Source organism: Lethenteron reissneri, chromosome 26 (assembly GCF_015708825.2).
Source record: "Lethenteron reissneri isolate LAM-NWPU_2019-01 chromosome 26, ASM1570882v1, whole genome shotgun sequence".
In the NCBI taxonomy this organism is placed as follows: Eukaryota; Metazoa; Chordata; class Hyperoartia; order Petromyzontiformes; family Petromyzontidae; genus Lethenteron; species Lethenteron reissneri.
The window spans coordinates 4,436,549-4,448,613 of record NC_083804.1 but is presented as its reverse complement, the minus strand read 5'-3'; the positions used below and the strand labels follow the sequence as shown (position 1 = coordinate 4,448,613).

The window sequence follows — 12,065 nt, the reverse complement described above, 5'->3', positions numbered from 1 at the left end:
AAAATGAGTACCTGGTGCGGTGTGTAAAAATATAAAAAACATCGCCACTGGGGTGACAAAGGCTGCCGGCCGTACTGATGACCACCCACCCCCTCGCGTGCCGTTCCGGCCTTCATAGGTGCTCGCTAACAGCACTTGCCCCAACAGACTGTTGAGGCTATGGGGGGGGGATCTTTGTCTTATACGTGTGCATCTGCCCATCCCGAGCTCCACCCCCCACGTCTCCCAATTCACGCGGTGGAACGCGGATGAGAAATCGCACCGTAATAGCGGTGGACGGGGCCCGCCTCTGCGCACCACGTGCATTGGAATTGAGTCTTCACGGCTCGCCGAGCAGCTTCGGCTCTAAACAAATAACTCCACGTGGAGCAGGGGATGGGGTGGCGAGAGTCAAGGATGGATTTGTAGTCGGGGGATGGGGGGGAGTGTTGGAGGGAGGGGGCGGACGCGCACGCGATGCGTCGGTTTTAACAATTCATTCAATGTGCCTCGTTACCCGCATTCCACATGCAAACACTGCCGCCGGTGTCACGCCGTGAGAAATTTCCACTTAAAACCGACACATTCCCATTGCGCGCGTCTCTCTCTCTCTTGGAGCTCTCGCGTCCAGCAGCGTGTCACATCGCCGCATCTCAGAGAGCGGCGTCCGGAACAGAACATCGCAGAACTACTTCTGAGGCACCACTCAAATTCCGAATCTATTACTGGTAGGAACCTCCTGGTTACACCAGCCCACAGGGGATTATTGTGTCCGTCCGTCCGTCGTGCATCCAAAAATGGGAGGGGTGGGGCTGGGTGGAGAGGGGAGGGTGGGGAGGGGCTGAGTGGGGAGGGGAGGGTGGGGAGGGAGGGGCTGGGTGGGGGGTGGGAGGGGTGGGGCTGGGTGGGGAGGGGCTGGTCACCCCGTGGTGCCCTTATACAACTCAACGTTTAGTCTACTCACGCCGGCTTGTGCCCGCCCTCACAGTCGGGCATATTTGCGGAATACACCACGCCGCCGTTGACCCTGGCCATTGACCGAGCAACCCAACGTTCCTACCAGCTCCCTCCGCAGGAATGTGTTTATTTATACTGGAGGAATACGACGAGCTACAACAATTTTCTTTTCACAGATGTCCAGTCAGGTGATGGCGGTGGCAGTGATTGTGGCGGTGATGTACCTTATCATGTGTCCTGCTAGTGAGACGCATTTGTTGCGTGGCAATCAGACCAACAATGTCATCATCATCATCTTCACTCGCTCTCTTCGAGAGAGTGAACACTGCCGCACAGTATTGGCAATGCACCGCTGCCAAAGCAGTCTCGCAGGAAGAAACAAAGTTAGCATTTGCATCAGCTGAGCAACGTGGCATTGTTTCTCTTTGAACAGCTACCGCTGGCTGCCGTGTGATGTGGTTTATACCGTGTTTTATACGCTAATAGATTATCCCTGATTATAACCGTCTGTGATTGGCTGGAATCCATCCTGTGTCGCTCATTCTGATTGAAAACGTATTCGCTGTGTGCATTCATTTGAATGAATGAATGTATGCTGTTGAACTTCATTCGCACCCTACGGAGCCAACCATACTGTATGTACGTCTTATCCGAACCGTGAATATGATGACACTGTATTTTCTTTCGAGGATGTATGCGTTTGTTTATAGCTCATAATTTTCTCAAATACCATTTTATTTTGAGAAACGCCCGCTTATAACGTGGATTACCCACAATCCATCAGCTAATAGCTCATCCCATCGTCCCTCTGCGGTCAATGAAAACAGAGCCACTTTTCTGAGAATTCATCAACGGTTCGTTTCCCAATGGAATGAGCAAAAAATAAATGTCCGTACACAGCACCGTGTCATTTCTACCGCTGAGACAGAAACCGACCACCGACGGAGCCGAACACAATCCCAGTGCGTACGCCCCTTTGAGCAGCGAGACATTTTGATCTCCCTTGGTAACAAAAATAAATTGCGGTGTTTCTTAAAGGAATGCCACTCACTGCACCGACGGCTCGCAGATCAAGATCTTCGCCGCGCACCTGTGAAACGCTCCGTGAATATTTGACGACATGCGAAGTGATTCAACCGCCTCCTTTATTTATACACCGTGGTTATTTTTTCCCCTCTTTCCAATTAAATATTCACTCGACAATTAACCCCGGCTCATTTCATGGCTCGGTTCGTTAAGCCTCTCTGGATAGGTGTCCCCTCTAACCTTCTCAACCCCCCCCCCCACACACACACACAATTTACAACCCCCCTGTTCTAAACTAAACAATTTTTTTTATTTTATCAGGGAAGGCCCGCTGACCTATAAAGCTTTTTTTTCAGAAGCGACCTGGCCACAAATGACAGCCACATTAAGTGGCTTATCAAGTGGAAAATGTAAAGCAGCCAAATCCTCTAAAAGCATGTTGATTCCAAATGTGGAGGGGGAAACCGGAGGAGCCGGAACATTTTTCACACGACCAAGGGGAGAGAGACGTGAAAACTCCAAATACACAGGCGTCGGGATTGAAGCGACGACCTCCTGTTTCCTAGGCGAGGGAGTTAACATCTCGCCACAGCGCCGCTCTAACCCTAACCCTCCCCTACCCACATCAAGACCACCAGCATCCCTCCACTCTTCGTCTCCAGTCAGCTCTTAACTCTCCCACACCGGGAGATGTAAAGCCGTTACCAGATTTATGAGGCATGTGCTGTTAGCGAGCACCTATTACATTCCGGCACGCCGCACGAGGGGGTGGCGTGACCGCTCGACACTGAACGAGCGGTGGGAATTCCACGTTACGCTGACAGCAGCGGTTGTTCTCCATAGTGAGTGGCACTCGTTTTATCAACCCATTGTGACCATCGCTATGTTATCATCATCATCATTGTCACGCATCGTCAGCTTTGATACAAGACTTCAGATTAGGATGTGTAGCATGCGAAGACATTTTATTGCATACAATATTTCAGAAACCCGGGGTAAAATATACCCTCGCAGATAGAGGCGTCGAAAGTCGTGAAGCAGCAATAAAATATTTATTTTTTTAGCCAACATAAGCGTAAACATAATCGTGGTTACATTTTTACCTAAAACTTTCGTAACTGCAGGAATTCATATTCTTGGTTCTTTCGGTAAAGTCACGTAGCTAGAAAAAAAAATAGATTTTAAATAAAACATAAATAAAAGCAAAAAACCCACGACGTTTCGATCGCAACAGAAGCGGTCTTCATCAGGAGGAGAGAAATTAGCTCTTTTCTCTCCGCGTTTTTTTTGCTTAGATTATTTTCAAAGTATTATTTATGTATTTTATCTACGTCACTTTACCGTAAGAACCAAGACTATGAATTCCTGCAGTCACGAAAGTTTCAAGTCAAAATAGAAGCTTAAACAATGTCGCCATCATCATCATCAGCAGCAGCAGATACAACAGCAGCCGCAACAGAAATAGTTGCTGCCTTCGCCCTGGAGTCTTGATCAATTATTCAGCAACCTCGTGGCGTCTGCACGTGTCACATCTCAGCTTCAGGGAGGAAATTCGCTGCGTAAGTAGGTCTCCGTAAATGTGCATCCGCGCGTACACGTGAGAGTGCTGTGGGTCGGTGTCCTTGCACGTGCTCGCAAACAGCACTTGCCCCAACAGTCTGTTGAGGCTACGGGGGGGATGATAATAGTTTTTTTTACCCTTTTATCTGGCAACAAAACTGACACCTTTTTTTACAAGGAGTAATGTTTGCATTGACCACAATACCTGCGGTCGGAATGCAAACAAAAAGCATAACTCTGATAATGTATGCACTGTCCTTGAAATTGATTGGTCCACACCCGAGACAGCTTTTCTTAGAGCCTAGTCTCACATGGTGTTGGACCAGATGACGCCAAAAGGCGCACTACTCAAAGACAATGCACCATCAGAGTATGAGAGCTCGGGGCTAAGTATTTACACCATTGGAACCTCCTTTGTCAGTAGCAAAATATGATATTTGGGTTTTTACCCTTTATTCTGGCAACAAAACTGACACCTTTTTTGTTTTACGAGGGGGATCTTTGTCTTTTTTGTTGTGGGAACGGCGGTGAACAACTCGCGGTTCGTTTGCAGATCACGCTCTGAAACCAGACCGCCTCGGTTCGATTCCCGCCCGTGGTTAACACCTCTCGGCGAGTGACATCTCATCGGGCCCTGCGTCTGCGTTTTAGGTTGACTCGGCCTTAAATGAGTACCTCGTTTGGTGTGTGTAAACATCGGTGCTGCGGAGACAAAGGCGGCCGGGTGTGGTGCTATCCATGCCGTCCTACTGTTATGCCCTCTTCAAGACCTCCTTGATAACTGCTCGCTGGAAGCACTTGCTGCAACCTCCTGTTCCAGGCTATAGAGATGAATTTTGTCTTTTTTTATATAAGATACATGTTTATGGAAACGTATACAAAAACGAACAGTAGGCATCGATTTTCATTGCGAAGGTAAAACGGGGTTGTTGTTTTTCTTGATTTCAAGCTTTCGTGACTGCAGGAATCCATACTCTTTGGTTCTTTCGATAAAAGAGTATGTTTTTTTCCTATCATCTTTTCATCTTTTCACCCAATTATATTCCAACCGTGCTGCAGCGACGGGTTATGTGATACGCGGTAGTCTCTGGATTCTTGACGTTGAACGTCTCAACATCGCTTCGTGTCAGCAATCATCGCTGGACAATTACTTCAGAACTACTTTTGAGGTCACTTCAACGGATCTCTCCTCCACCAAGACAAAGATCTCCCGTATAGCCTTAACAGACACGTTGGGGCAAGTGCTGTTAGTGAGCAGCATCTGTGAAGGCCGGCACGGCACACGAGGGGGTGGGTGGCCAGCGCCACGCCCGACCGCATTTGTCTCCTAAGTGGCGATGCTTTAGACACCGTACTCGGTACTCATTTGAGGCTGAGTCGACCTAGGGGTAGCCCAGGACGGGTTCAGACAATCGTCACTGGTGTTGGCCGTGAGCGAGAATCGAACCCGGGGTCGCCGGTTTCGTAGCTCAGCGCGATAACCGCTGTGCCACCACTCCCAGCGAAGTGGACAAACAAAAACAACAACAGCAGCAACCCCCGTTCACCACTAAGCAGCGGTGACGTCACCGCAGCGCTCGTGCCAGGCTAGGTGCGCCGCGCGAAGTGTGGTGTGCCCCGCTAGCAAGAGGTCGCACGCAGCGCCTGCTCCGTCGGCCCCCGTGCGAAGGCGACGCGCGGGGCGGACTTCTTATCGATGTGCCCCCCCCCCCCGTCCCTTGCCCTCAGTCTGCCCGGCACGGTGAAGCGCCGGGTGAACGCCCTCAGGAACCTGCAGCTGCGCTACGTGCAGCTCGAGTCGCGCTTCTACCACGAGGTGCACGGCCTGGAGTGCAAGTACGCATCTCTCTACCAGCCCTACCTGCAGCGGGTACGAACCGGTGTGTTGATTTGTCGTATCGAACATTCCCTGCCCCCCCTATTATTTATAAATGGATCGCCGTTTTTATTAATTTTTTTACATACTACTTCTCTCACCCGCCATGGGAATGCGGAATTTCCATTACTGGCGAAGAGCGACTAGCGGAGGATGAGCGCGGCATCACGGTGGCTTTGACTTGTTCGTCTCTTGTTCATTCCCACTGTAACCCGACGGCTATGCGCGTCGCATCCCTCTTACGCGCTGCCCCCAACCGTTGCCACACTTCAGTTTCGTGTCCGGCACGTCTACCGTGACCGGACAAGCGACCAAACTGGGGACGGGAGGAGCGCCGGTGCCAGGCAGCGGAAATGCCGAATGGAGCGGCTAAGCATAAAAAGAGCCGGCATAATCGGCCCCCTTGACAACAACAACAACAAAAAAACCCTGACATCGCATTGCGTCATTGCTGCAAAAACCCGGACACGGCGATCAATTCCTGGGCTATCCGGGTCACACCGGGACATTGGGGCGATTCCCCCACGAGCGACCCCCCCTCCCCCCCACGCCTTTGGGTAGATTCCCACCCAGCGACGGCCGGCGCCTGCTGCTTCCCCCTCCTGCGGGCGGTCATTCGGCTTTAGCGGGTGGGCATAGGGGGGGGGGGGGTCCCATGAAGATAATCATCGTGGTTTAATTTCTCCTCTCGGTATTTTCCGGAACGCTCCTCGACTGGCTTGGAGCAAGGATCGTCGGCATGAGGCACCACCAGTAGAGTACAATATACGCATTAACCATGATAATCCTCGGGTGAAAAATAAGAATAAGTGTTACCCTTTCTGGCAATAAAACAGGTGTTAAGATGTTCAAACACCAAATAGATGCTTTTTGCAACACCTCTTTTATTGCCATTTTTCATACTTTGATGCTGAGAAAAAAGGTACCATGACATAATTATGCCCTATATTCCTTCGATAACATGGACAAGCTTAGCACAAAACAAGGCGAGTTGGATGTGGCTAGGTGCCAAAATAATTCCAGGAAGAGCAGAAATAAATCATTGCTCATCGTCGTCATCGTCGATCGTGCGGTGCAAGTCGAGGCGCCAGTACCAAGGGGGCATTCGAGGCGCCCTGAGAACGATTCTTTAAGGGCACTTTGTAAATTTAAATTATTATTATTACTACTACCATGATCGATGAGCGTGGAAGGGAAGGGATCGAAGACCAAACGCAGCGTGCGGGGTGAAGGGGGTCGGAGTGGGAGCGGGCGGAGGGGGCGAATGGTGCGGGATGGGACGATGACCACACATTTGACCGGAGGAAGCCAACTGCACGTGTGGAACTTCTTTAGCTCCGTACGTAGCCATCCGTGCTAATCGCAGGTGCTGGGTGAAGGACAATAAAGCGAACACAAAAAGCAATTTGCCCACCTCTGGCCAAGCACGGCTGAGGGCCACTCGTGAACAGATGGTGAATGTGTTGGTGCGATGCTTGATCACCATTGCCTCCTTACTTTGGCATTCGCAGCATTCGCAATTAGGGGAATGGGCAGCGCGTGGAGCGTTGCCGACCGCGTGGGTGCGCGAGATTAACGAGGGGTGGCGTGAGATCATCCGTGGCGGGGCGAGGGGGGGGGGGTGAGAATGGTGGCATGGGAAGTTTCTCGATCGCCGGGTGGATCTGCGGCGGCGTGAGAGGCCAACGGGGAGGGGACATTTGCGTTGCGTCATTCGTCCGATTTGTGGAGTCGAACTCAGACCACCGGCTTCGTTGGCGCGGTGCCCTGACCACCGCACCGACGGTCCAGCCCTTGAAATGTCATATTAATAGTAAGCACTGCGTAATATATTGAAATGTGCATGGGATTATTTTGTTTTCTGGACAGATTATTTGGTGACACTGCTTTGGCAGTGGTGGTGCACAAATAGCAGATATCTCGACACATTCGTCAATAACACTGTGGCCTTTTAAGGGCAATGGCCCTTATTCGTAGCGCGTGCTATGACGCGGGGAGGCGACATGCATCTCACGTGCTACGATGAAGGGATTTTGCCTGAAACGTCACCTAATATTCTCTTCTTTTTTTATTCTGCAGTGCTATCGATTAACCTGTTGCGGTTCTATTTATTAATTAATACAAATGCTGCATGGCACTCGCCCGGGAACGCCGGAGCGTTCCGCCACTTCGACCGCGAGGTCTCGAGACGGCGGGCGAGCACAGCAACTGAATTACAAATCGCCGCTCGCAGTCATTCACTTCTTCCTACAGCTCAATTCTCTCCACATCCGCGGCGCTGCTTGTCGAACGCTCGCGTGGCGGGCGCGCGACCGGCGTCGGTGTGCCGGCCGCGAGCGATTTCAGCCCCATCCGATGTTCAGAAAGTTATTGATAAAAAATTCCATCGATTCGGCAGGTTTGTTGGTTTTTTTCGTGCAATGCATTTTGGCGGAAACCGCCTCAAACCCCCCTACCCCCCGCCCCCGCTGGCGCATATCAGCCTATTAATGCAGACTGCAGGAGGAATCCGAAGAGCTGTGAAGCTCTTTGTCACAGATGTCCAGTCGGGGCGGGTCAGCGGGTTGCGTAAATCAGGCTGCTGCTGTCATCGTCGGCGGCGGTCGCTTGTCTTGATCTCGGGGGTCAAACGTCTCGACCTCTTGTTGATTCACTGCGTTTCCCAACAGAGGCGAGATATTGTGAGCGGGACGCTGGAGCCCTCAGAGGTGGAAACCGAATGGACTCTCAACGACGAAGAACACGTGAGCGACAAGACGCGTCAAGTCCGCTCGCCCGTCTCCCTCGCCCTCTCGACCGCCGTGCCCACTACCCCTCTCCCCATCATCTCTCCCCCGCTGGCTGTCTCTCAGACAGTTCGTGGAGTGCTTGCAATCGAGGGGCGGGGGAGAGGTTAGGAGTTGGATTCCATGGTCGGGAGTCGACTGAATCCGACATCCCTCTGGGGTTGATGTATTGGTACGGGATCCACAGGGCGGTTTGTCTCATGCGGGAGCACCCCCCCCCCCTCCACCATGTCCTCACAGCCCTCTTATCTCTCCACCGCTGGATGAAGGCCTCGGGCCATGCGGTGCGGGTCATGCGAGTTCGTCCTTTTCTGACCGCACCTCACCAAGCCGGTCAGTTGCCCGGTTGGTGAAGCTGGGGAGGGTTGACGTGTGAACAGAGGGGAATGGCGCAACACTCGATTTGTGTGCACTGTTCCCTCTGCTGCCCACCGCCACGTAGCCCCACAGGAGCAACGTGTGTTGTAATGCATGGTGGCCAATCGTCCGGGCACTATCCAGGGCCAGGTTTGTGTGACCTTCTGAGATCGGACAACACTGCCTACCATGGTACACTCGGGGTTAATTGGTCACGCGCCTCTCGAGCTTGGTGTGCGTTGGGGTCTTTCGGTAAAGTCACGTAGATAGGTTCAAATTAATGAAAGAAAATAAACAAAATCCACGACGTTTCGATCACAACACAAGCGATCGTCATAATTTGAACCTATCTACGTGACTTTACCGAAAGAATATGAATTCCTGCAGTCACGAAAGCTTTAAGTCAAGAATTAATGTGCACACTCTATTTTACTCGCCTCCTCTCCCTCTCTGCCTCTCGCAATCCTCCTCCTCTTCTCATCACTCCCGGCCTCTCTCCGTCTCTCTCTCTCATTCTCGTTATCTCTCTTTTACTTCGTCTTTTAAAATGTCCTTCCCTCTCTTCCCCCTCCCCTCCCTCCACCTCCTCCTCCTCCTCTCTCCACCGCCCTCCCTCATTTTCTCGGAATCTCCCTCTCACACCTCCCACCCTCCCTTCAGACCCTCTCCTTCCCAAACTCGCATTCCCTATCGCCATGCCTCACCCCCTCCTTATCACCCCCACTACCCCTCTTCATTCTACTGTCTCATTCCCTCTCGCCATGTGTCATCCCCTCCTTACCACCCCCCCACTACCCCTCTTCATTCTACTGTCTCATTCCCTCTCGCCATGCCTCATCCCCTCCTTATCACCCCCCACTACCCCTCTTCATTCTACTGTCTCATTCCCTCTCGCCATGTGTCATCCCCTCCTTACCACCCCCCCACTACCCCTCTTCATTCTACTGTCTCATTCCCTCTCGCCATGCCTCATCCCCTCCTTACCACCCCCCACTACCCCTCTTCATTCTACTGTCTCATTCCCTCTCGCCATGTGTCATCCCCTCCTTACCACCCCCCCACTACCCCTCTTCATTCTACTGTCTCATTCCCTCTCGCCATGCCTCATCCCCTCCTTACCACCCCCCACTACCCCTCTTCATTCTACTGTCTCATTCCCTCTCGCCATGTGTCATCCCCTCCTTACCACCCCCCCACTACCCCTCTTCATTCTACTGTCTCATTCCCTCTCGCCATGCCTCATCCCCTCCTTACCACCCCCACTACCCCTCTTCATTCTACTGTCTCATTCCCTCTCGCCATGTGTCATCCCCTCCTTACCACCCCCCACTACCCCTCTTCATTCTACTGTCTCATTCCCTCTCGCCATGCCTCATCCCCTCCTTATCTGCCTCCCTTCTCCTCCCACTCCTCCGCCCGGCCCCGTCCCTGTGTCCCTATGACATTCCCATCAATACCGCCCGTGCCTGGCCGCCGTGAATGTTAATTGGCGATCTCCCCCGCAGCCCCCCCTTCCTCCCCCATCCTTTGAGCCCAGACCGGCGGCGATGCCACCCCCACCCCCTCCCTCTCCAAGCCGATGACGCGCCTCGGCCCACGTCCAGGGGGAGCGGAGAGCGACGATCGTTACCCACGGGACACTCGTTCTAGACGAGAGTCGGCGGGGGCAGCTAATTGTAATTGCGTAATCACTCATGCGCCTAACCGTGTTGTTGGCCTCGCGATTACCACAAAAAGAAAGGGAACGGCCAGAGAGCGAGGAGACTTGGGCCGCGTTCGACAAATACAATCGGAGATAATAACCGCACTCTTAACCGGGCTCTTCCTGCACACAGATGCCGTCTTATTTCTGTCCTCCTTCCCACGTCCTATAAGATGATTGGTTGGTCAGGACTCGCTTTGATTTGTCTACAGGGCCCGATTTAAATATATTTGCCGCATGGGCAGCAGAGCAGGAAAACCCCAGCCGCCCCATCTCCACCAGCCTTTTACAAAGACAGGCAACGCAGACGCATTCACATATATACGGACTGACACACAAAGACAAATATCCCCCGGATAGCCTGAACGGACTGTTGGGGCAAGTGCTGTTAGCGAGCACGTGTGATGACCGGCAAGGCACACGAGGTGGTGGGTGGCCAGTACCACACCCGGTCGCCTTTGTCTCCCCAGTGGCGATGTTTATGCACCGCACCAGGTACTCATTTGAGGCTGAGCCTATCTAGTGGAGACCCAGGACCGGTTCAAAAATTCGCTACTGTTATTGGTCATCAGCGGGAATTGAACTCGGATCGCCGGGTTCGTAGTGTAACGCGCTTACCGCTGCACAAGACACACACACACACACAGTCACATACACACAGACATACACACATGTAGGCACACACACACAATCCCCACCCCCTCGTGTGCTGCGCGAGTGCGATATGGCAGGGTTAATCTGTGTCGGATGGGGGAAATTGGAGGGAGAAATTAGAACGCCCACATACAACAGTAATGCATAAAAGTAGCAGTGCTTATGTGTTTTGACCCAGTTTATGTAATAGCATGTGTGATGGGGGCGGGGGGGGACTTCCCCGTGGGGACCTCTGCAGTTTTGACGCCGGACAAAATGTCCCATTTGCCCTCCACTACGATGAAACTCCCTCCCCGTGCCTGCCCTCCACAAAACGAGCCTCATCCATCACCCAGCTCCACCCACCACGTAGCGCCACCCACCACTTAGCCCCACCCACCACCTAGCCCCACCCACCACTTAGACCCGACCAACCACCTAGCCCCACCCACCACCTAGACCCACCCACCACCTAGCTCCACCCACCACTTAGACCCGACCAACCACCTAGCCCCACCCACCACCTAGCCCCACCTACCACCTAGCCCCACCCACCACCTAGCCCCACCCACCACTTAGACCACACCCACCACCTATCCCCACCCACCACCTAGCCCCACCCACCACCTAGCCCCACCCACCACTTAGACCCGACCAACCACCTAGCCCCACCCACCACCTAGACCCACCCACCACCTAGCTCCACCCACCACTTAGACCCGACCAACCACCTAGCCCCACCCACCACCTAGCCCCACCCACCACCTAGCCCCACCCACCACCTAGCCCCACCCACCACCTAGCCCCACCCACCACCCAGCTCCACCCACCACCTAGCCCCACCCACCACTTAGCCCCACCCACCACCTAGCCCCACCCACCACCTAGCCCCACCCACCACCTAGCCCCACCCACCACCTATCCCCACCCACCACTTATCCCCACCCATCACTTATCCCCACCCACCACTTAGCCCCACCCACCACTTATCCCCACCCACCACTTATCACCACTCAACATAGTCCTGGAAGATGACGTTGGCCAGCGAATGTTGAGGTATCTCGATGGACCCCTCTTTATCCACACTCGGTCACGTGATGCGGCCCGAATCGCACAACATTTGCTTTCGTGCAGTCATTGGTGGACTGAAGGCCATCGACTCGCTGAGCTTGAGAGCCCGGGGCAATCA

The 12,065-nt window shown here is 53.2% G+C and overlaps 1 protein-coding gene across 2 annotated transcripts in view; it reads left to right on the top strand.

Moving 5' to 3' along the window:
• Positions 1–12,065, top strand: part of LOC133347515 (nucleosome assembly protein 1-like 1) — a 74,180-nt gene that overhangs the window by 35,009 nt on the left and 27,106 nt on the right. For both annotated transcript variants that reach the window (XM_061559839.1, XM_061559840.1), the window contains exons 5-6: positions 5,251–5,392; positions 8,068–8,142. In XM_061559839.1, coding sequence (XP_061415823.1) covers positions 5,251–5,392; positions 8,068–8,142 — 217 coding nt within the window. The remainder of the gene's footprint in view (positions 1–5,250; positions 5,393–8,067; positions 8,143–12,065) is intronic.